Source organism: Heterodontus francisci, chromosome 7 (assembly GCF_036365525.1).
Source record: "Heterodontus francisci isolate sHetFra1 chromosome 7, sHetFra1.hap1, whole genome shotgun sequence".
NCBI classification, from domain to species: Eukaryota; Metazoa; Chordata; class Chondrichthyes; order Heterodontiformes; family Heterodontidae; genus Heterodontus; species Heterodontus francisci.
Window position 1 is genome coordinate 5,950,787 of NC_090377.1, and position 26,614 is coordinate 5,977,400.

The 26,614-nt window shown below is 47.5% G+C and overlaps 1 protein-coding gene across 17 annotated transcripts in view; it reads right to left on the reverse strand.

Moving 5' to 3' along the window:
- tns1b (tensin 1b) overlaps positions 1-26,614 on the reverse strand; it is a 939,527-nt gene that overhangs the window by 239,261 nt on the left and 673,652 nt on the right. For 8 of the 17 annotated variants that reach the window (XM_068034709.1, XM_068034713.1, XM_068034717.1 and 5 more), the window contains 2 exons: positions 17,428-17,469; positions 467-516 (listed from right to left, as the gene is read on the reverse strand). In XM_068034709.1, coding sequence (XP_067890810.1) covers positions 467-516; positions 17,428-17,469 — 92 coding nt within the window. Of the gene's footprint in view, positions 1-466; positions 517-6,376; positions 6,650-17,427; positions 17,470-26,614 lie in introns of those variants that run through there. The other 9 variants (XM_068034718.1, XM_068034715.1, XM_068034714.1 and 6 more) reach the window with 3 other exon arrangements.

The following is a 26,614-nucleotide window of genomic DNA, read 5'->3' on the forward strand; positions in this document are numbered from 1 at the left end:
CAGACACACACAAGCACATACACAGAAATACACACACACATACATACAGAAATGCACACACACGGAAACGCACACACACACACGGAAACGCACACACAGAAATACACACAAACACACACAGAAATACACACAAGCACACACAGAAATACACACACACACACACACAGAAATACACACACAGAAATACACACACAGAAATACACACACACTGACATACATAGAAATGGAGCTAAAAACACAGCCACACAGAGAAAGCAATGCTGATAGACAGACAGACAGACAGATATACTCCCTCTTCTGCGCCCAGGGGCAGAGATATAAAAGTCACCCTGACTGTGACCAGCTCATCAGCCCAAGACGCAGTCTGTGTGGATCAGTTAAACCCGGCCCTTGGGGGAAGAGGGGTCCCTCCTATCCCACAAAAAGTAAATCGGTTAGAGGAGGCAGCAGTGAATGTGTTCCTTACCGGGAGGGTCTGTGTCGTGACTGAAGACTCTTAGTTGATTTGGTGGAGCCCTACAGTAAGGAAAGAGAGAGAGAGAGAGAAATGAAGACCACATTTATCAGGCGGCTGTTCCTGCCTCATTTGCATAGATTTAAGAATCCCACCTATTCAGTCTGTCTGTCCAGGACACCGAGCAACCGTGCACAAGACGCAAGAGAATTTAAAGGACTGATTTCGTCAACAAGGTTACACTTTGGTTGTTGTTATTTGCTTGTTGTTGTTCCCTACTTTGCTCACTGTCTTTGTTCCTTTTATTACGATTCGTTCTTGGGATGTGGGCATCGCTGGCAAGGTCGGCATTTATTGCCCATCCCTGGTTGTCCTGAGAAGCGCTGGTAACGATTTGATACAACTCAGTGTCTTGCTACACCATTTCAGAAGGTTATGTTGGTGTGGGGCTGGAGTTACATATTGGCCAGTTAAAGACGACAGGTTTCCTTCCCTAAAGGGCATTAGTGAACCAGTTGGGATTTTAACGACAATCTGACAGCTTCATTGTCACGTTTACTGGGACCAGCTTTTTATTTCCAGAAATTTTTGTAAATTTAAAACAGATCCTCAAATTGCTGTGGTGGGATTTGAGCTCACGTTCTCTGGATTATTACTGCATTAGCCTGGTATCAGACCCACCGGCCGTCCATGTCTCCGCTTTAAAGATGTCTGCAAACGCGACATGAAGTCCTGTAACATTGATCACAAGTCGTGGGAGTCAGTTGCCAGCGATCGCCAGAAGGAGAGAGCCAACTGTGTAACAGCTCCAACAACTAATTTTATCTGCAGCACCTGTGGAAGAGTCTGTCACTCTAGAATTGGCCTTTATAGCCACTCCAGGCGCTGCTCCACAAACTACTGACCAACTCCAGGCGCTTACCCATTGTCTCTCGAGACAAGGAGGCCAAAGAGAAAGAGAGCCTGAGTAACACATGAACATACGCTTACACCCCTCGATGTCAGACCAGACATAAGCGTCTTTCCCATTGCTAAACACTCTCTTCACTCTCGGTTTTTCAGACAAACAGGAGTTGCACTGGAGGGAGGCCAGGCTGAACCCCACCCTCCCGCACTCATACCACATGCTACTCCCTGCACTCGACCAAGGACCAGTCCCTGCAGAGGCCTCACAGAGTTATGCCAAATGTAGCAAAAAGGTGTGAAGTCCAACCCTCAACATACTGCCTGTCCCTTACATTCTGTACCCTAGGGTCTTTCCAGTCAGGACATCTCTAAACACAAGCTGAGCAGTTGTGTGCAGATATAGCAAACAAGTCATTGATACTTCTCTCCTCCCCAGCACAAAATTTTACCAGCTCTCAGATGAACAAGCAGCAGCAGTAGGACAGTGCAGAGACAGGATTGGATTCCCTGGCTCCAGTTAGTTATCCCCAATGTCCTAGCTGTAACGAGAAAGGACTGCCCTCTCTCCAGGGGTGGGGGGGGGGGGGGGTGGCGGGGGGGCTCCTGTATAATCAGCAACACGGTCTGACGAACGTGACTGTTTGCACCCCAGCATGACTTCACGCACTGACCCAAAGAGATGATTTTCTGGGGGTCTCCCGCATCTCTTCACCAGAGCAGCAGCTGAGCACCACTGCAACCCACGGCCATTCAAAGAAAGAAAGACTAGAATTCTAAAGCACTTTGCAGCCAATGAAATCACTGCTGTAATGTAGGAAACATGGCCAATTTGCACACAGTAAGATCCCACAGCGCGATGTGATATGACCAGATAATCTGTTTCAGTGATGTTGGTTGGGGGACAAACATTGAAGGCTTCTTTGAAATATTGGCCTGGAATCTCCGAAGAGAGCAGACGGGCCTTCAATTTTATGTCTTATCCGAAAGATGGCACCTCGGCACTATGAACCTTAACCGTGGGGTGCTCCGCCGTGAGCCCTAACCACGGGGAGCTCCACCATGAGCCCTAACCGCGGAGAGTTCTGCCGTGAGCCCTAACCACGGAGAGTTCCACCGTGAGCCCTAACCGCGGGGAGCTCCGCCCTGAGCCTTAACCACGGGGAGCTCCGCCCTGAGCCCTAACCGCAGAGAGCTCCGCTGTGAGCCCTAACCGCGGGGAGCTTCGCCTTGAGCCCTAACCATGGGGAGCTCCGCCGTGAGCCCTAACCGCGGGGAGCTCCGCCTTGAGCCCTAACCACGGGGAGCTCCGCCGTGAGCCCCAACCGCGGTGAGCTCCGCCGTGAGCCCCAACCGCGGTGAGCTCCGCCATGAGCCCCAATCACGGGGAGCTCCGTCGTGAGTCCTAAGCTATTTTCTTTCACTTTATCGAGCTCAACTCACGCAGGCTTCCATTTTTTCGCCAATAATCTCGTTTCTTGCTGCGTTTTGCTCTTGTTGAAGTGCTGGGCACCAACTAACTTCCAACAGCTCCAGCAAGTGGTCAATCTTCCTACGTGAGTCTGGACTGAGAGAGCTGTGGAATCACACACTCTTACAGTACAGAAGGAGGCCATTCGGCCCATCAGGCCTGTGCCAGCACTTTGAAAGAGCTGTCAAATGTACACCCACACCCCACCATTTTCCCAATAACCTGTAAACCAGTCCTTTTCAAGTCCATGTCCAGTTGCCTTTTGGAAGTTCTTACGGAATCTGATTGCACCCTTTCAGGCAGTGTTTTCCAGATTTTAACAACTCTCCGTATGAAGCAATTCCTCCTCATTTCCCCTCTTGTCCTTTGACTAATTATTTTGAAAAATGACCTCTAGTTACTGAATCACTTGCTAGAGGAAATAGTTTCTCCCTACATGCTCTATCTGAATCCGTCATGATTTTGAACACCTCTATTAAATCTCCCCTTAACCTTCTCTGCTCTGAGGAGAACAATCCCAACTTCTCCAGTCTCTCCACATTAACTGAACTCCCTCATCCCGAGTATTGTCCTGGTATCAGGGTATCACCTGAGTATCAATCTCCTCCGCACTCTCTTCAAGGCCTTGACATCCTTCCTAAAGTGTGGCCGCTCAGAATTATACACAAGACACAGCTGGAGCCTGTTTACCATAACTTCCTTGTGTTTTTAATTCAATGCCCCTATTTACAAAGTCAAGTATCCAATCTACTTTCCTACATTACAACAGTGGCTACACTTCAAAAAGTACTTTATTGGGTGTAAAGTACTTAGGGACATCCTGAGGTCATGAAAGGTGCTTTATAAATGCAAGTCTTTTTAACTACCTTGTCAACTTGCACTGCCACCTTCAAGGATTTGTGAATATTTACCCCAGGTCCCTCTGATCTTCCATCCTATTCAAAATAGCACCATTTCGATTAAGGCTGCGTTTGCTGACAACGCTACCACTAGGTGGCGCTTCAGTGGCACATGCGCAAATGCAGCGGAGCGTGAAGGGGACGGGGACGGTGTGGGGGAAGCAGAGCGGCCGGAGAGAGCGGCGAGGGATGGGGGGGGGGGCAGTGGAGCAGGACGGGGGGGGGGAGGGGTGGGGGGGGGGGGTGAGCGGTGCTTGACACATGGGTGAATACCCGTTGCACTGCTGTACACGTAAAAGCGCATGCGCAGAGGCTGCCCAGGCGCGTTGCCGGAAGATGCACACGTCACGCGATGACGTCATCGGCGTATGCGCTTACCAGTCCTGGCAAGCCGAAACTCAGCGCATGCGCAGAGGGCAGGAGACCGTCTGCGCATGTGCGTACCTTGGCGCAGCCTGATGACGTCAGTGGCCGGCTGCGTTGTCAGGAATCTCTTTGTTAGATTAAACTGCCTTTCCATGTTGTTTCTCCCAAAATGCATCACTTCACAATTATCTGTATTAAACTGTATCTACCATGTGTCTGCCCATTTCACTGGTCTGTGTGCATCCTCTCGAAATCTGCTACTATCCTGCTCACTATTTACTGTGTTGCCAAGTTTTGTATTATCCCAATACGCAAATCCAGGTCATATAAATATAACAAAAAAAGCAAAGGTCCCAACACCGACCCCTGGGGAACACAAAGCGTACTACCCTCCAGTCAGAGAAATATCTGTTCACCACTGCTCCCTGTCTCCTATTTCATATTTCATCAATTCTATACTCCAGGTACCACTGTTCCTCTAAACCATGTGATCCTATTATCCCAATGAGCCTTCTATGTGGTACTTCATCAAATACCTTTCGAAAGTCCATATATATATATAAATATCTGCAGCATGCTTCACCTTTAAGAAATCCATGCTGGCTGTCCCTCATTAGCCTATCCCTTCTCCAGCTGAGAATTGATTGGTCTCCATTAGTTTTCTAACCTGTGACGTTAGGAGAAAAACGCAACAAATCCTTCGGCTGCATTGGATAAATGCATCAGGGTGGCCCAGGGTGGGTTGTGAGTGGGCGTATAGTATAAAGACGTGGGGAGGGAGGTGGGTGGACGAGTTCAAGCGTGGGCTGTCACATATCCATGTTGACAATCAAGTTATTCAACTTTGGGGCACCTCACTGCCACACCTGGTGTCTTCACGTTTGCCCCTTCTAGCAGGGGTTTCTCTTAATGACCCGGGGCTGATTTGCCACCTCCCCATCCCCTGAACCCAGAGGCACTAGAGGGGCTAACTGTGTTGGCAGAGGGAGGCACTATAAAAAAAATCGCAAACATTGACATTTGGTTGGTTTCCAGTTATTGGGAATTCCTATGATTCCCTCACACTCTATTTTCTATTCATTCTTGGGATCTGGGATGTGCTGGCTAGGCCAGCATTTATTACCCATCCCTAATTGCCCTTGAGAAGGTGGTGGTGAGCTGCCTTCTTGAACCGCTGCAGTCCATGTGGGGTAGGTACACCCACAGTGCTGTTAGGGAGGGAGTTCCAGGATTTTGACCCAGTGATGATGAAGGAAGGGTGATATAGTTCCAGGATGGGTCAGGGTGTGACTTGGAGGTGGTGGTGTTTCCAAGCACCTGGACTCTTGAGCCTGTTACCCTTCACACCACACAAGGGTCTGGTACTGAGGCCAACAGCACATTTCCCCAACTATCCTCCTGCACAGGGAGAGACTCAAACACCTCACCGAGCAGTGGATAGCTATCGCTCGTTCACAGTTAATGGGATAAGTGCAAGAACACTCGTGTCAATATGGTCATGTTACAACCCTCACCAATCCCCTCCCCCACGCCATCCTGTCATACACCACAAACCACACCCTGCCCCCACACCCCCCTCCTCTCCTCCCTCTCCCCCTCCCCCAGTGCACCCCGGACCAGCCTGGAGTAATTATCCAATTCACCAAAATGATTTCCTCTATAAATTATCACAGACACAGACACAGAAAAGGAATGTAAGATATTTCTCCCAACTACAAAGACAAAAGGCAGCCCCATACATAAAGATTGTGTTAAATAAAACCTTGTGCAGGGAGTGAGCCTCATAATTTGACAGTTAGTGATCGAGAAGCCGCCTGCAAATCCTTGGTGTAAACAGTCAAACTTTTAAAGTCATTTACTGCACAGAGCAGAATAAACTCGAACATTAAGATTTCCGATATGTTTGGCTCAGATTTTCCTTCTCTCTGTAGATGTCCCTGTCCCTCTCTTTACCCCGACAGCGCTCTCTTCATCTCCCTTACCGTCGAGCTCTATAAGCTTCTACTCTCTCTCCTCCTCCCTTCCTTTCTTTCCCTTTTCTTCCCTCTGTCCCCTCCCTCTGTCCTTGCTTCTCTCTCTTTCTCGCCAGCAATCTCTCTCTTTTCTTGCTTCCTTCCCACCATTCTGTCAACACTCCTTCATTCTTTCTCCTTTGTTTTTATATCTCTCTCCCCTTCTTTCTCTCCCTTTCCCTTCTTCTTTCTCTTTCTCCCCTTCTCCCACACTCTCCTTTTTCTCTCTCCTCCCTTCATCTCCATCCCAAAGCTCCCTTCTACCTGGTACCTGTGGAAGCGTCCTCCAACTCCACCTCCAGGACATTGTTTTCTCTCCGATCTTATCTCAAAGCCCACGGCAGCAAGTGATGAATGGCCAGCCTGGTGCCAGGGACAGAGGTGTTTTTATTTTGTTTATCTTTCAGATCCAGTCACCTATGATCGATCATGTTTAACAAGGCATGTAGTTTTCTTTAAGAACGTTGACAGATATCCTTCTCTGTAATTCACGACATTGAACAGCTTTCGTTCTCTTATTTCCCATTCCTTCCTTCCCTTGTGGTTAACTACGAAACCACAACATTAACACTCCCTTGCTTGTTTTCGTTGTACTCTCCTCCACCCCTCATAAAACCCACCCCCTCATACTGACAACCAGGGTCATGCGTATATCAGCTGATAGCACTAACTAGTGCCCAATACCATGAACCTTCTGAGTGAACCACTTCGGAAACACGTCTCGTCAAGGGACAGGAAATGAGACCTTAACTCTTTCACTGCACACTCGACCCTGCAGCAGATCTTAAATCTGAGATTGTATAACTGAGGAGAGAACAAGGTAAATCAGAGAAGATCACTTGGCTGACGCAAAGCTTGGGTTTTAAAAGAAGTGCTTGTAGGCTTTGACAAAAGAGAAGAATGAGAAAGCAAAGGAGTCTCACAGTTTGTGGGTAGACTGAGGGAGGGGAGGTGTCTCACAGATTGAGGGGAGACTGAGGGAGGGGTGGAGTTAAACAGTTTGAGGGGAGACTGAGGGAGGGGAGGAGTCTCACAGTTTCAGGGGAGACGAAGGGAGGGGAGGAGCCTCACAGATTGAGGGGAGACTGAGGGAGGGGTGGAGTTAAACAGTTTGAGGGGAGACTGAGGGAGGGGAGGAGTCTCACAGTTTGAGGGGAGACTGAGGAAGGGGAGGACTCTCTCAGTTTGGGGAGAGACTGAGGGAGGGGAGGAGTCTCACAGTTTGTGGGGAGGGGTCTCACAGGTTGAGGAGAGACTGAGGGAGGGGAGGAGTCTCACAGTTTGAGGGGAGGAGTCTCAGTTTGAGGAGAGACTGAGGGAGGGGAGGAGTACCACAGTTTGAGGGGAGACTGAGGGAGGGGAGGAGTCTCACAGTTTGAGGGTAGACTGAGGGAGGGGTGGAGTTAAACAGTTTGAGGGGAGACTGAGGGAGGGGAGGAGTCTCAGTTTGAGGGGAGTCTGAGGGAGGGGAGGAGTCCCACAGTTTGGGGAGAGACTGAGGGAGGGGAGGAGTCTCACAGTTTGTGGGGAGGGGTCTCACAGGTTGAGGAGAGACTGAGGGAGGGGAGGAGTCTCACAGTTTGAGGGGAGGAGTCTCAGTTTGAGGAGAGACTGAGGGAGGGGAGGAGTCTCACAGTTTGAGGGTAGACTGAGGGAGGGGTGGAGTTAAACAGTTTGAGGGGAGACTGAGGGAGGGGAGGAGACAGTTTGAGGGGAGTCTGAGGGAGGGGAGGAGTCCCACAGTTTGGGGAGAGACTGAGGGAGGGGAGGAGTCCCACAGTTTGAGGGGAGACTGAGGGAGGGGAGGAGTCTCACAGTTTGTGGGGAGGGGTCTCACAGGTTGAGGAGAGACTGAGGGAGGGGAGGAGTCCCACAGTTTGAGGGGAGACTGAGGGAGGGGAGGAGTCCCACAGTTTGAGGGGAGACTGAAGGAGGGGAGGAGTCTCACAGTTTGAGGGAAGACTGAGGGAGGGGAGGAGTCCTACAGTTTGAGGGGAGACTGAGGGAGGGGAGGCATCCCACAGTCTGAGGGAAGACTGAGGGAGGGGAGGAGTCTCACAGTTTGAGGAGAGACTGAGGGAGTGGAGGAGTCCCACAGTTTGAGGGGAGATTGAAGCGGGGGGAGGAATCCCAAAGTTTGAGGGGAGACTGTGGGAGGGGAGGAGTCCCACAGATTGAGGGAAGACTGAGCGAGGGGAGGAGTCTCACAGTTTGAGGGGAGTGTGAGGGAGGGGAGGAGTCTCACAGTTTGAGGAAAGACTGAGGGAGGGGAGGAGTCTCACAGTTTGAGGGGTGACTGAGGGAGGGGAGGAGTCTCACAGTTTGAGGAAAGACTGAGGGAGGGGAGGAGTCTCTCAGTTTGAGGGGTGACTGAGGGAGGGGAGGAGTCTCACAGTTTGAGGGGAGACTGAGGGAGGGGAGGAGTCTCACAGTTTGTGGGGTGACTGAGGGAGGGGAGGAGTCTCACAGTTTGAGGGGCGACTGAGGGAGGGGAGGAGTCTCACAGTTTGAGGGGCGACTGAGGGAGGGGAGGAGTCTCAGTTTGAGGGGCGACTGAGGGAGGGGAGGAGACTCAGTTTGAGGGGAGACAGAGGGATGGGAGGAGTCTCACAGATTGAGGGGAGTGTGAGGGAGGGGAGGAGTCTCACAGTTTGAGGGGAGTGTGACGGAGGGGAGGAGTCTCACAGTTTAAGGGGTGACTGAGGGAGGGGAGGAGTCTCACAGTTTGAGGGGTGACTGAGGGAGGGGGTAGGAGTCTCACACTTTGAGAGGAGTGTGAGGGAGGGGAGGAGTCTCACAGTTTTACGGTGACTGAGTGAGGGGAGGAGTCTCACAGTTTGAGGGGATTCTGAGGGAGAGGAGGAGTCTCACAGTTTGAGGGGTGACTGAGGGAGGGGAGGAGTCTCAGTCTGAGAGGAGTGTGAGGGAGGGGAGGAGTCTCACAGTTTGAGGGGAGTGTGAGGGAGGGGAGGAGTCTCACAGTTTGAGGGGAGACTGAGGGAGGGGAGGAGTCTCACAGTTTGAGGCGTGACTGAGGGAGGGGAGGAGTCTCACAGTTTGAGGGGATTCTGAGGGAGGGGAGGAGTCTCAGTTTTGAGAACCTGAGAAAGAATGAATTCGAGTTGAAGATCTGGACTCTCAAATGCTTCACAGCCACGAAGACACTTTTAAAGAGTACTCACTGTTGTAATTCAGGAAGCGTGACAGCCAGTTCGTGCACAGCAAGACTCCACAAACAACAATGTGATAATAAGTAACAGATAGATTGCGAGATAAATACTGGTCAGGACACGGGAGAATTCACATCCTTCCCTTCGAATGAATACTGTAGGAGCTTTTACATCCATATAGGAAAGCAGATGGAGCTGCAGTTTAACATCTCTTTGGAAAGTTGGCAACTCCAACAGTGCAGCAGTCCCTCAGTGCTGCACTGAAGTGTTCACCGAGAGTCTGTGTTTGTCTGTGAAATGGGCCTTGAAATGATGACGTGACTCAGAGATGAGAGTGCTCCCACTGAGTCAGAGTGACACCTTAGTGCAAGTAGTTCTGGACACCCCTGCTGTCGGAAGGACATTCTGAGATTCTATGAATAACAAAGAGACCTAGACTAACGATGTTACTAGAACAATGCAAACTGAAGCTCGAAGATATCAAAGATTCATAGGGTTATACAGCACAGAAACAGGCCCTTCGGTCCATCGTCTATGTGCTGGCCATCAAGCACCTATCTATTCTAATCCCATTTTCCAGCACTTGGCCCATGGCCTTCTATACTATGGCATTTCAAGTGCTCATCTAGATACTTCTTAAATGTTGTGAGGGTTCCTGCCTCCACCACCTCTTCAGGCAGTGTGTTCCAGATTCCAACCACCCTCTGGGTGAAAGTTCTTTTCCTCAAATCCCCTCTAAACCTCCTGCCCCTTACCTTAAATCTATGCCCCCTGGTTATTGACACTTCCGCTAAGGGAAAAAGCTTCTTCCTATCTACCCTATCTATGTCCCTCATAATTTTGTATACCTAGTGGTGTTCCGCAGGGATCAGTGCTGGGACCTTTGCTGTTTGTAGTATATATAAATAATTCGGAGGAAAATGTAGCTGGTCTGATGAGTAAGTTTGCGGACGACACAAAAGTTGGTGGAGTTGCGGATAGTGATGAGGATTGTCAGAGGATACAGTAGGATATAGATCGGTTGGAGACTTGGGCGGAGAAATGGCAGATGGAGTTTAATCCGGACAAATGTGAGGTAATGCATTTTGGAAGGTCTAATACAGGTGGGAAGTATACAGTAAATGGCAGAACCCTTAGGAGTATTGAGCAGCAGAGAGATCTGGGCGTACAGGTCCACAGGTCACTGAAAGTGGCAACACAGGTGGATAAGGTGGTCAAGAAGGCATACGGCATGCTTGCCTTTATCGGTCGGGGCATAGAGTATAAAAATTGGCAAGTCATGCTGCAGCTGTACAGAACTTTAGTTAGGCCACACTTAGAATATTGCGTGCAATTCTGGTCGTCACACTACCAGAAGGACGTGGAGGCTTTGGAGAGGGTACAGAAGAGGTTTACCAGGATGTTGCCTGGTCTGGAGGGCATTAGCTATGAGGAGAGGTTGGATAAACTCAGATTGTTTTCACTGGAATGACAGAGGTGGAGGGCCGACCTGATAGAGGTTTACAAAGTTATGAGTGGCACGGACAGAGTGGATAGTCAGAAGCTTTTTCCCAGGGTGGAAGAGTCAGTTACTAGGGGACATAGGTTTAAGTTGCGAGGGGCAAAGTTTAGAGGGGATGTGCGAGGCAAGTTCTTTACACAGAGGGTGGTGAGTGCCTGGAACTTGCTGCCGGGGGAGGTGGTGGAAGCAGGTACGATTGCGACGTTGAAGAGGCATCTTGACAAATATATGAATAGGATGGGAATAGAGGGATACGGTCCCCGGAAGTGCAGAAGGTTTTAGTTTAGACAGGTATCAAGATCGGCGCAGGCTTGGAGGGCCGAATGGCCTGTTCCTGTTCTTTGTTCTTTGTTCTCAATCAGGTCCCCCCCTCAGCCTTCTCTGCTCCAAGGAAAACAACCCGAGCCTATCCAGTCTCTCTTCATAGCTGAAATGCTCCAGCCCAGACAACATCCTGGTGAATCTCCTCTGCAACCTCTCCAGTGCAATCACATCCTTCCTATAGTGTGGTGACCAGAACTGTACACAGTACTCCAGCTGTGGCCTAACTAGCGTTTTATACAGCTCCATCATAACCTCCCTGCTCTTATATTCTATGCCTCAGCTAATAAAGGCAAGTATCTCATATGTCTTCCTAACCACTTTATCTACCTGTGCTGCTGCCTTCAGTGATCTATGGACTAGTACACCAAGGTCCCTCTGACCCTCTGTACTTCCTAGAGTCCTATCGTCCATTGTGTATTCCCTTCCCTTGTTAGTCCTCCCAAAATGCATCACCTCACACTTCTCAGGATTAAATTCCATTTGCCACTGCTCTGCCCATCTTACCAGCCCATTTATATCATCCTGTAATCTAAGGCTTTCCTCCTCGAAATTTACGACACCACCAATTTTCGTGTCATTTGCGAACATACTGATCATACCTCCTATATTCACGTCTAAATCATTAATGTACACTACAAACAGCAAGGGTCCCAGCACCGATCCCTGTGGTACACCACTGGTCACAGGCTTCCACTCACAAAAACAAGCCTCGACCATCACCCTCTGTCTCCTGCCACTAAGCCAATTTTGGATCCAATTTGCCAAATTACCCTGGATCCCATGGGCTCTTACCCTCTTAACCAATCTCCCATGCGGGACCTTATCAAAAGCCTTACTGAAGTCCATGTAGACTACATCAACTGCTTTACCCTCACCTACACATCTAGTCACCTCCTCGAAAAATTCAATCAAGTTCGTTAAACATGATCTCCCTCTGACAAAGCCATGCTGACTATCCTTGATTATCCCTGCCTCTCCAAGTGGAGATTAATCCTGTCCCTCAGCAATTTTTCCATTAGTTTCCCAACCACTGATGTTAGACTCACCGGCCTGCAATTACCTGGTTTATCCCTGCTACCCTTCTTGAATAATGGTACCACATTCACTGTCCTTTGGTACCTCTCCTGTGGCCAGAGAGGATTTGAAAATTTGTGTCAGAGCCCCTGCAATCACCTCCTTTGCCTCACATAACAGCCTGGGATACATCTCATCTGGGCCTGGGGATTTATCCACTTTTAAGCCTGCTAAAACAGCTAATACTGCTTCCCTTTCAATGCTAATTTGTTCAAGTATATCACAATACCTCTCCCTGATCTCTACATCTACATCGTCCTTATCCATAGTGAACACAGATGAAAAGTAATCATTTAACACCTCACCTAATTCCTCCGGCTCCACACACAGATTTCCACTTTGGTCCCTAATGGGCCCCACTCTTTCCCTGGTTATCCTCTTTCCCTTAATATTCTTATAAAACACCTTGGGATTTTCCTTTATCTTGTCTGCCAGTGTTTTTTCATGCCCCCTCTTCACTCTCCTTAGCACAAGCACAAAGAGGGCTGTTCGACCATGGAATGTGATTGAGTTTCCTGATCACTCCTCCAATGAAAGTGTGTGGATGTGGATATTAAGTGGGGACTGGATTCAGCTGAGCTGTGTTGTCCTCTTGCAGTTTAATAATCCACTGGTGTAGGTTATCCAGACTCAATCATGATGAGGAAACACTAGCATGAGGTATGAGAGTGCTGTGTGTCACGGAAAGGTACAACCACAAAGTGAGGCAAAATCTTCGAGAGAGCAGCAGATCAATCAAAAAGATCTTGTTGGGTCTCTCAGCCTCTTCACTTCTCCCTCCTCTTTTAAGATGTTACTTAAAGGCTATCTCTGTGACCCAGCTTTTAGTCAGCTCTCCTAATATCTTTCACATTGCACAATGCCAGATTCCACTGCTTTTAATTGCCTTGGAACATTTTACTACTTTAAGGCACTGCATAAACGCAAGTTGTTGTTGTTAGAGGAACTATGCAAATGGGGCCTCAGCTACAATAATCCTCCAGGTATTCCTCAGATCAAAATGGTCGGTTCTATTGAAGAATTTACATTTTTAAAAACACTCCTGACAAACACCCTTTCTTAAAGCATATCATCTGATCTTGTCTTTCTCTTTCTCTTGTCAAGTTTGTGAGCTTTTACTGGTCAAGGCCAAGAATACAACCTTCACATAATCCAAAAACAGAATAAAATAACCATTCATCTGAGGATGGAACTGTGCTCCTGAGAGAATCACAAGCTGTCAGAAGAAAGGGGGAGTGTTCAATGATGAAGGTCACACTTTATCTCATTGCAGTCACTCCAACCGGCAGCGTTGTCAAGAACAGTATCATCGAATAGTTGCAACACAGCACGAGGCCATTTGGCCCATCTGTGCTGGCTCTCTGCAACAGCAACTCAGCTAGACCCACTCCCCAGCACCTTTCCTGCAGCTCAGCAATTTTTTTTCTCTTCAGGTGCTTCTCCAATTTCCTTTTGAAAGCCATGATTGAACCTGCCTCCACCACACTCTCAGACAGTGCATTCCGGATCCTAAACACTCACTGAACCTGCCTCCACCACACTCTCAGACAGTGCATTCCAGATCCTAAACACTCACTGAACCTGCCTCCACCACACTCTCAGACAGTGCATTCCGGATCCTAAACACTCACTGAACCTGCCTCCACCACACTCTCAGACAGTGCATTCCAGATCCTAAACACTCACTGAACCTGCCTCCACCACACTCTCAGACAGTGCATTCCAGATCCTAAACACTCACTGAACCTGCCTCCACCGCACTCTCAGACAGTGCATTCCAGATCCTAAACACTCACTGAACCTGCCTCCACCACACTCTCAGACAGTGCATTCCAGATCCTAAACACTCACTGAACCTGCCTCCACCACACTCTCAGACAGTGCATTCCAGATACTAAACACTCACTGAACCTGCCTCCACCGCACTCTCAGACAGTGCATTCCAGATCCTAAACACTCACTGAACCTGCCTCCACCACACTCTCAGACAGTGCATTCCAGATACTAAACACTCACTGAACCTGCCTCCACCACACTCTCAGACAGTGCATTCCGGATCCTAAACACTCACTGAACCTGCCTCCACCACACTCTCAGACAGTGCATTCCAGATCCTAAACACTCACTGAACCTGCCTCCACCACACTCTCAGACAGTGCATTCCAGATCCTAAACACTCACTGAACCTGCCTCCACCGCACTCTCAGACAGTGCATTCCAGATCCTAAACACTCACTGAACCTGCCTCCACCACACTCTCAGACAGTGCATTCCAGATCCTAAACACTCACTGAACCTGCCTCCACCACACTCTCAGACAGTGCATTCCAGATACTAAACACTCACTGAACCTGCCTCCACCGCACTCTCAGACAGTGCATTCCAGATCCTAAACACTCACTGAACCTGCCTCCACCACACTCTCAGACAGTGCATTCCAGATACTAAACACTCACTGAACCTGCCTCCACCGCACTCTCAGACAGTGCATTCCAGATCCTAAACAATCACTGAACCTGCCTCCACCACACTCTCAGACAGTGCATTCCAGATCCTAAACACACACTGAACCTGCCTCCACCACACTCTCAGACAGTGCATTCCGGATCCTAAACACTCACTGAACCTGCCTCCACCACACTCTCAGACAGTGCATTCCAGATCCTAAACACTCACTGAACCTGCCTCCACCACACTCTCAGACAGAGCATTCCAGATCCTAAACACTCACTGAACCTGCCTCCACCACACTCTCAGACAGTGCATTCCAGATCCTAAACACTCACTGAACCTGCCTCCACCACACTCTCAGACAGTGCATTCCGGATCCTAAACACTCACTGAACCTGCCTCCACCACACTCGCAGACAGTGCATTCCAGATCCTAAACACTCACTGAACCTGCCTCCACCACACTCTCAGACAGTGCATTCCAGATACTAAACACTCACTGAACCTGCCTCCACCGCACTCTCAGACAGTGCATTCCAGATCCTAAACAATCACTGAACCTGCCTCCACCACACTCTCAGACAGTGCATTCCAGATACTAAACACTCACTGAACCTGCCTCCACCACACTCTCAGACAGTGCATTCCAGATCCTAAACACTCACTGAACCTGCCTCCACCACACTCTCAGACAGTGCATTCCGGATCCTAAACACTCACTGAACCTGCCTCCACCACACTCTCAGACAGTGCATTCCAGATCCTAAACACTCACTGAACCTGCCTCCACCACACTCTCAGACAGTGCATTCCAGATCCTAAACACTCACTGAACCTGCCTCCACCACACTCTCAGACAGTGCATTCCAGATCCTAAACACTCACTGAACCTGCCTCCACCACACTCTCAGACAGTGCATTCCAGATCCTAAACACTCACTGAACCTGCCTCCACCACACTCTCAGACAGTGCATTCCAGATCCGAAACACTCACTGAACCTGCCTCCACCACACTCTCAGACAGTGCATTCCAGATCCTAAACACTCACTGAACCTGCCTCCACCACACTCTCAGACAGTGTATTCCAGATCCTAAACAGGCACTGAACCTGCCCCCCCACACTCTCAGACAGTGCATTCCAGATCCTAAACACGCACTGAACCTGCCTCCACCGCACCCTCAGACAGTGCATTCCAGATCCTAAACACTCACTGAACCTGCCTCCACCACACTCTGAGACTGTGCATTCCAGATCCTGAACACTCACTGAACCTGCCTCCACCACACTCTCAGACAGTGCATTCCAGATCCTAAACACTCACTGAACCTGCCTCCACCACACTCTCAGACAGTGCATTCCAGATCCTAAACACTCACTGAACCTGCCTCCACCACACTCTGAGACAGTGCATTCCAGATCCTAAACACTCACTGAACCTGCCTCCACCACACTCTCAGACAGTGCATTCCAGATCCTAAACACTCACTGAACCTGCCTCCACCACACTCTCAGACAGTGCATTCCAGATCCTAAACACTCACTAAACCTGCCTCCACCGCACTCTCAGACAGTGCATTCCAGATCCAAAACACTCACTGAACCTGCCTCCACCACACTCTCAGACAGTGCATTCCAGATCCTAAACACTCGCTGTGTAAAAACGATGTATCTCATCTCGCGGTTGATTCTTTTCCAATCACCTTAGATCAGTGTCCTCTGGTTCTCAACCACTTCACCAATGGGAACAGTTTCTCTCTATCTGCTTTGTCTGCACCCCTCATAATTTTGAATAAGTCTGTTAAATCTCCTCTCAACCTTCTCGTCTCTCTTGTGTGATTGCCTTTAAGAGTCATGTACCTTTAAGATCGACATATGCCAATGAGCTAAGTGCCAGGATGCAGTCATGTGATTCAGAGCTGGAATCACTCTGTAACACAAGGAGGCAAGACCTGTAAACAGATAGCTCTGCACTGTATAGACTTGTTAGCTGTTAATAAATCTGTTTGAGATCTTCAATCAATTGGACTCCATGCTTCTCATGTATCAGACAACAAGTTTCTCATTACAAAAACAACCCCAGCTTCTCTAATCGATCCACGTAACAATTTTTTTTTTATTTGTTCATAGGATGTGGGTGACGCTGGCTATGCCAGAATTAGTTGCCCATCCCTATTTGCTCCTGAGAGCTGCTGGTGAGCTGCCTTCCTAAACCGCTGCAGTCTATGTGGGGTAGGTACACCCACAGTGCTATAGGAAGGGAGTTCAAGGATTTTGACCCAGCGACAGTGAAGGAAAGCAGTCACCCAGTCCATGCTTCGGACTGAGTGGGGGTGTTCCGCGAAGCTTTCTGTGACCTTGTCCTATCTACACCTTCTGCTTTGTTATCTCTTGCCCCACCCCCGCTTTACATGCTTCTAACCTTTCACATTTCTAATATTTGCCAGTTCTGATGAAGGGTCAGTGACCTGAAACGTTAACTCTGCTTCTCTCTCCACAGATGCTGCCAGACCTGCTGAGTATTTCCAGCATTTCTTGTTTTTATTTCAGATTTCCAGCAGTATTTTGCTTTTATATTAAGTACAGCCAGCCTTTATAACACCTGCTCTTTATCAATTTTAACCCATCTGGCATCTCAACTGCCTCCTCGTTCACTACGACTTTGGCAGCATCTTCTTCCTTGGTGAAGACAAATGCAAGATACTCATTTCGAACCTCAGCCATGCCCCCTGTCTCAATGCACAGATTCCCTTTTGCTGACAACGGAAGTTGGAGAAGAAGATTTGAAGTGAATTTACTCACTGTGCTCTCTACATGGTTCAGTGGTATAATGGTGCTGGACGGCTGGAGATGAAGAACAGAATGGAGAAAGCAATGTTACATCATGTAGGAGACACAACATATTAGAAATATTTACTGTGAAGAGACTATGCAGGGATACAACAGGACCAATCAGTGTACAATTTCTGGCTCGGAGATTTCTTCTGGGTTAATTGGATGAGGTCACTATGAGGTGAATGAATAAAATGGGAGACTTCTATAGTTTGAAACAGAGGTGATGAACCAATAGCCGTGATCTCTCATGTTTTACTCGCAGCCTCCACTTCCACCGTGAGACACAGCTCCCCAGTGGACGGCTGCTAGAAACAGGTAATAATTCCAAATGCCATCACCAAAATTCTGGGATCCGTTGCACTGTTCCAGGCACAGAGATCGGCTCCATTCTATTATTGTGTGACCTTGGCTGTGGGAGTGCAGGGGCATTCAACACCAGTGATCTTCAAAAAACCCCGAAATACAGAGCAACCTCGAAATACACAGAAACCCCGAAATACACAGAAATCCCAGAATACACAGAAATCCCAGAATACACAGAAATCCCAGAATACACAGCAACCCCAGAATACACAGAAACCCCGAAATACACAGCAACCTCGAATTACACAGAAATCCCAGAATACACAGAAACCCCGAAATACACAGAAATCCCAGAATACACAGAAACCCCGAAATACACAGCAACCTTGAAATACACAGAAATCCCAGAATACACAGCAACCTCGAAAAACACAGAAATCCCAGAATACACAGAAACCCCGAAATACACAGAAATCCCAGAATACACAGAAACCCCGCAATACACAGGAATCCCAGAATACACAGAAACCCCGCAATACACAGAAACCCCGAAATACACAGCAACCTCGAAAAACACAGAAATCCCAGAATACACAGAAACCCCGAAATACACAGAAATCCCAGAATACACAGAAATCCCAGAATACACAGAAACCCCGCAATACACAGAAATCCCAGAATACACAGAAACCCCGCAATACACAGAAAACCCGAAATACACAGAAACCCCGAAATACACAGCAACCTCGAAAAACACAGAAATCCCAGAATACACAGAAACCCCGAAATACACAGAAATCCCAGAATACACAGAAACCCCGCAATACACAGAAATCCCAGAATACACAGAAACCCCGCAATACACAGAAACCCCGAAATACACAGCAACCTCGAAAAACACAGAAATCCCAGAATACACAGAAACCCCGAAATACAAAGAAATCCCAGAATACACAGAAACCCCAAAATACACAGAAACCCCGAAATACACAGCAACCTCGAATTACACAGAAATCCCAGAATACACAGAAACCCCAAAATACACAGAAACCCCGCAATACACAGCAACCTCGAATTACACAGAAATCCCAGAATACACAGAAACCCCGAAATACACAGCAACCTCGAATTACACAGAAATCCCAGAATACACAGAAACCCCGAAATACACAGAAACCCCGAAATACACAGCAACCTCGAAAAACACAGAAATCCCAGAATACACAGAAACCCCGAAATACACAGAAATCCCAGAATACACAGAAACCCCGCAATACACAGAAATCTCAGAATACACAGAAACCCCGAAATACACAGAAACCCCAAAATACACAGAAATCCCAGAATACACAGAAACCCTGAAATACACAGCAACCTCGAAAAACACAGAAATCCCAGAATACACAGAAACCCCGAAATACACAGAAATTCCAGAATACACAGAAACCCCGAAATACACAGAAACCCCGAAATACACAGCAACCTCGAATTACACAGAAATCCCAGAATACACAGAAACCCCGAAATACACAGAAACCCCGCAATACACAGCAACCTCGAATTACACAGAAATCCCAGAATACACAGAAACCCCGAAATACACAGCAACCTCGAATTACACAGAAATCCCAGAATACACAGAAACCCCGAAATACACAGAAATCCCAGAATACACAGAAACCCCGCAATACACAGAAATCCCAGAATACACAGAAACCCCGAAATACACAGAAACCCCAAAATACACAGAAATCCCAGAATACACAGCAATCCCAGAATACACAGCAATCCCAGAATACACAGACATCCCAGAATACACAGAAACCCCAAAATACACAGCAACCTCGAATTACACAGCAACCCTGAAAAACACAGAAATCCCAGAATACACAGAAACCTCGAAATACACAGCAACCTTGAATTACACAGCAACCCTGAAAAACACAGAAATCCCAGAATACACAGAAACCTCGAAATACACAGCAACCTTGAATTACACAGCAACCCTGAAAAACACAGAAATCCCAGAATACACAGAAATCCCAGAATACACAGCAATCCCAGAATACACAGACATCCCAGAATACACAGAAACCCCAAAATACACAGCAACCTCGAATTACACAGCAACCCTGAAAAACACAGAAATCCCAGAATACACAGAAACCTCGAAATACACAGCAACCTTGAATTACACAGCAACCCTGAAAAACACAGAAATCCCAGAATACACAGAAACCTCGAAATACACAGCAACCTTGAATTACACAGCAACCCTGAAAAACACAGAAATCCCAGAATACACAGAAATCCCAGAATACACAGCAATCCCAGAATACACAGACATCCCAGAATACACAGAAACCCCAAAATACACAGCAACCTCGAATTACACAGCAACCCTGAAAAACACAGAAATCCCAGAATACACAGAAACCTCGAAATACACAGCAACCTTGAATTACACAGCAACCCTGAAAAACACAGAAATCCCAGAATACACAGCAATCCCAGAATACACAGACATCCCAGAATACACAGAAACCCCAAAATACACAGCAACCTCGAATTACACAGCAACCCTGAAAAACACAGAAATCCCAGAATACACAGACATCCCAGAGTGTACAGCCACCCTGGAATACGCAGCAACCCCGCAATACGCAGCAGCGCCGAAACACACAGATTCCCCAGAATACACAGCAGCCGCGAGATACAGAGCAACTCCGAAATACACAGCAGCTCCTGAATACACAGAAACCCCAGAATACACAAAAAAACGCCAAAATAGACTGAAACCGCAAAATAGACTGAAACCGCAAAATAGACTGTAACCCCAAAATACACAGAAATCCCAGAATACAAAATTGACTTGGTGATAGGAGGCAGAGGGTGGTAGTGGAGGGTTGTTTTTCAGATTGGAGGCCGGTGACCAGTGGTGTGCCGCAGGGATCGGTGCTGGGCCCTCTGTTGTTTGTCATATATATTAATGACTTGGATGTGAATGTAAAGGGCATGATTACTAAGTTTGCAGATCACACCAAAATTGGTGGTATAGTGGACAGTGAAGAAGGTTGTCTAAGGTTACAACAGGATATAGATCAACTGAGAAAGTGGGCAAGGGATTGACAAATGGAATTTAACCCAGACAAGTGTGAAGTGATGCATTTTGGGAAGTTAAACCAGGGCAGGACAGAAAAAGTGAATGGCAGGGCTCTGGCGAGTGTTGTTGAGCAGAGAGACCTTGGGGTGCAAGTACATAGTTCCCTGAAAGTGGCAATACAGGTAGACAGGGTGGTGAAGAAGGCGAATGGCATGCTTGCCTTCATGGGCTGAGGCATTGAGTACAAGAGTTGGGACGTCATGTTACAGTTGTACATAACGTTGGTAAGGCCGCATTTGGAATACTGTGTGCAGTTCTGGTCGCCACACTACAGGAAAGATGTGATTAAGCTAGAGAGGGTGCAGAAAAGATTCATAAGGATGTTGCCTGGTTTGGAGGGCTTGAGTTATAAAGAGAGATTGGATAGGCTGGGTCTGTTTTCCCTGGAGCGAAGGCGGCTGAGAGGGGACATGATAGAGGTATATAAAATTATGAGAGGCTTAGATAGGGTAGATAGCCAGAGTCTGTTTCCCATGGTAGGGGTGACTAAAACTGGAGGGCATAGATTTAAGGTGAGAGGGAGGAGGTTTAAAGGGGATCAAAGGGGTAAACTTTTCACACAAAGAATAGTGGGTATCTGGAATGAACTGCCTGAGGAGGTGGTGGAGGCAGGAACAGTAGCAACATTTAAGAGACATCTGGACAGGAACTTGAATGAGAAAGGCATAGAGGGATATGGAATTAATGCAGGCAGGTGGGATTAGTATAGATAGGCATTATGGTCGGCATGGACACGGTGGGCTGAAGGGCCTGTTTCTGTGCTATACGACTCTGTGACTCTAATACACAGAAATCCCAGAATACACAGAAACCCCAAAATACGCAGAAATCCCAAAATACACAGAAACCCCAAAATACGCAGAAATCCCAAAATACACAGAAATCCCCAAAATGCACCGAAACCCCGGAATGCACAGTGACCCCAAAATACACAGCGACCCCAAAATACACAAAATCCTCGAAATACACAACAGTCCCAAAATACACAGAAAACCCAAAATACACAGCAACCTCTAAATGCACAGCAACCCCGAAATACACCGAAACCCCGGAATGCACAGCTGCCGCAAAATACACAACCCCAAAATAAACAGAAATCCCAGAATACACAGAAACCCCATAATATACAGCAACCCTGGAATACACAGAAACCTCAAAGCACACAGAAATCTCAGAATATACAGAAACCCCAAAATACACAGCAACCCCAGAATGCACAGCTACCGCAAAATACACAACCCCAAAATAAACAGAAATCCCGAAATACACAGAAACCTCGGAATACTAAGCAACCCTGAAATACACAAAACTCCCAGAATACACAGCAACCCTGGAGCACACAGAAACCCCAAAATACACAGAAATCCCAGAATACACAGAAATCCCAGAATACACAGCTGCTGCAAAATACACAACCCCAAAATAAACAGAAATCCCAGAATACACAGCTGCTGCAAAATACACAACCCCAAAATAAACAGAAATCCCAGAATACACAGAAACCCCGGAATACTCAGCAACCCTGGAATATACAGAAACCTCAAAGCACACAGAAATCTCAGAATACACTGAAATCCCAGAATACACAGAAATCCCAGAATACACAGCAACCCCGGAGTACACAAAAACCCCAAAATAAACAGAAATCCCAGAATACACAGAAACCCCAAAATACACAGAAACCACTAAATACACAGATAGCCCAAAATACATAGAATCATAGAATCAAAGAAAGTTTACGGCAAAGTAAGAGGCCACTTGGCCCATCGTGTCTGTGCCGTCCGAAAGTGATCCACCTATTCTAATCCCACCTTCTAGCATTTGGTCCGTAGCCCTACAGATTACAGACCTTGAGGTGCATATCCAGACCCCTTTTAAATGAGTTGAGGGTTTCTGCCTCAACTACCCTTTCAGGCAGTGAGTTCCAGACCATCACCACCCTCTGGGTGAAAAGGTTTTCCTCATCTCCCCTGTAATCTTTCGACCAATCACTTTAAATCTATGCCTCCTCGTCACTGACCTCTCTGCTAAGGTGAATAGACTCTTCACCTCCATTCTATCCAGGATCCACAAAATTTTGTACATTTCAATCAGATCTCCCCTCAGCCTTCTCTGTTCCAAGGAGAACAACCCCAGCCTATCCAATCTTTCCTCATAGCTGCAATTTTCCAGTCCTGGCAACATCCTTGTAAATCTCCTCTGTACCCTCTCTGGTGCAATTATATCCTTTCGGTAATGAGGTGACCAGAACTGCACACAGTACTCATGTTGTGGCCTAACCAATGAGTTATACAGTTTCAGCATAACCTCCCTGCTCTTATATTCTATACCTTGGCTATTTTACGGATCCCCGGCTTTAATTGTCCCGAGGCGGGACTTCCACCCACTTGTGGGTGGAGGTCCCGCCTCTGTGTGCTGTCGGCCAATCAGCGGTGGCCCTGCTGGGACTGTAGCCCAGCCGACCGAGGGGGATACCAAGGAGACAGGACTGAAGGTAAGTTTGGGTTGCCTCACCAGGGGAATCGGCTGTGCCCTGGTGAGGCTAGGGTGGTCATTTGGGGAGAGGGGGCATATTGGATCCTGGGGTTGGGTTGAGAGGCGGGGGCAGTCCTCAATCGGGCAACCTGTGCCCGAATGCCAGGCCCCCGCCCCCACCCCTGGGGTGCGGAAAGGCCGGCAGCTATAGCTGGGCAGCCTTTCACGTCCCCGGCACACCTGCTTGCCACGGGTAAAATAACTGTGGAGGCGGGCGAGGGCCCTTAAGTGGCCATTCAGTGGCCACTTAAGAGTCTTGATTGGCCTCAGGCGGGCAGGCCGCTTCTCACCCCCCGTCGGACCTCCGTAAACTTGGTCGGAGGCAAAATCGGGGCAGTTAGGCCTCCCGGAGCCTGCTGCTCAATTTTCGCCGCCCCCACGCCACCATCCGACCCGCTGTGGGCGGTGTAAAATTCCGGCCCTTAACTCTGCTTCTCTCTCCACAGATGCTGCCAGAACTGCTGAGTACATTATGTGGTAAAATCTAGGAACAGCGGGCGTCCAGAGAGATTTAGGGGTCCATTCATTCCAATCACTAAAATATAGTAGCCAGGTGCAAAAAATAATCAAAAAGGCTAATGGAATTTCAGCCTTTATAGCTAGAGAGTTAATATATAAAGAAGAGGAAGTTTTGTTACACCGCTACAAAGCCATGGATAGAGCACATCTGGAGGACTATGTACTGTTCAGAGCACTGCACCTGAGAAAGGATAGATTGCCCTTAGAAGGAGCAGATTCACGAGAATCCAACTACAACATGTATAATGTACGTAAACTGTTGCTGGATAGATTATGTATATAGATGTTAAGCATCATCACAGGATGTAATATCACAAGTCTGAAACTCTTGTTGCTCAGTGGTAATGTGGATGCCTTAGAGATAAGTCCCCTGTGACACCACACATGGTCAAGCATTAGATTATGAGGAGACATTACACAATCTAGGGTTGTATTCCCTGGAATATAGAAGGTTAAGGGGTGATTTCATTGAGGCTTTTAGGATTTTGAAAGGAATTGAGAGGGTAGCGAGAGAGAAACATTTTCCACTGGTCAGGGAATCTAGCACAAGGGACAGAACCTTAAAACTAGAGCCTGTTTATTAAGGAGAGAAGTTAGGAAACACTTCTTCACACAAAGGGTGATAAGGGAGGAATACTCTCCCAGAAAAGCAGTAGATTCTAGCTCAGTTCATCAGGTTTTTGCTGGACAAAGCTATAAAAGGATATGGAGTTTGGGCAGGTGGATGGAGTTAAGATACAGATCAGCCATGATCTCATTGAATGGCTATTCATGTTCCTCTGTTCCCAGTATATTGCAATGGCAAAATATACTGCAACCTGAATATACACTGCAATCCCAATATACACAGTGTCCCCAATGTACCCTAAAACCCCAAAATACACAATGACCACAATATAAAATGTGGTCCCAAATACCCCATGACCCCAAAATGTACTGTGAACCTAACATACATTACAGCCCTAATGTACACTGTGGCCCCAAAATACCCTGCCATCCCAGAAATCACAGCGACTGCAAAATGCAGTGACCCCAAAATACCCTTCCAACCTCATAACACCCTCCCACCCCAAAATACACTGTGAACCCAGAAATCATTGCCACCCCAAAATACACTGTGACCCCAATATACACTGCAACCTGAATATACATAGCAACCTCAATATACACTGTGCCCCAAAATACAGTGTGACCCCAAACCAGTGTGATCCAAAATAAACTGCGATCAGAAAATATACTACAGCCCCAATATACAATACGACCCTAATATACACTGCAACCTCAAAATACACTATGATCCCAATAGACATTGCAATCCTCAGATACACTTAAACCCCAATGTACACTGCAACCCCAAAATGTACTGCAACCCCAAAATATACATCAACCCCGAAGTAAGCCACTGAAATACTTTGGCAACCCCAACCAATCCAATAATGCTCCTCAAAATTGGTGGGGATTTACAAACACGGCCTATTTGGGAGGCTATGATTTCAACAAAGAACCATGGAGATTTGCAGAATAAATTGGGGTTATTTGGCCCATTGTCCTTGTGTTCTTTGCTAAGGCAATCCAAAAATAATCCCACTGCCCCTCGCTCCACGTGGCCTTGTATCTACCTCTTCTTCTGAATATTTACTACTATTTGATGCAAAGGTCTCTGCCAGAACTCCCATGATCACTTTGAGTTTGTTGTATTTGTTATCCAACTCTTCAGTCCAGTTGCATGTCCTCAGTTGGATCTTTCAATTCATTTTTGTTAAATTTTCATTCAATTCTCCAACTTTTAAGTTCCTAATAAACATAGGCCTGGTTTGCCTCTGGTCCATTTGGCCATGTTTTTGACTGACTGTGGCAACACTGGTGTAACAAGTACTTAAAGCAGTGGATTCTCTGCTTTGAAAAGGGTTGCACTTCATTAAAGGTTAACTCCTGAAAGTGGCAAACATCTTTCCATCTAGATGGCAGGTGGGCTACTGGGTATTGTATCACCCTGTCACTTGGAGCTCAGTTGCCTTTGGGACACGGAGAGGAGTTCACCAGGATTTGTTTCTAAATTGGCCTAAGGTTTTATTCTCTTTTTTATGACTCTCCTGGGGACAGATTGCACAGCTATAGGGGTGATTGTAACACCATGCCAAGGCGAGAGTCCCGAAGAGCCAGCTGGTTTTTTCCTGTCGATTATGATATATTTCTGTTGTTAAAGGATTCATAAGCTGCTGTTATCACTCCTCTGATGTTTGCCTTGCCGAGTTCCAACTGATCTGGATTACTTGGCAATAGTTTGACATGGCCCGCCTGACTTTTTTTTCCCCTTTGTTTTGGGTTGGTTTGGCATATTTTGTATTGATTCAATATAGCTTGGGTTACTTTGTCTCATTGTGGTCTGGTACAGCCTTGCTTACTTTACCTTGTCTGTCTCATTTCGCATTGAGTCATTAACCCATTGGTGTCTACATGGAGAAAAATACCCAAAGCACAACAGAATAAAGAAGGAGCCAATGGATCACTCCATGCCTTCACTAGACCGTTCACTAGACCGTTCACTAGACCGTTCACCAAACCGGTCACCAGACCTTCACCAGATCTTCACTAGACCCTTCACCAGACCTTCACTAGATCGTTCACCAGACC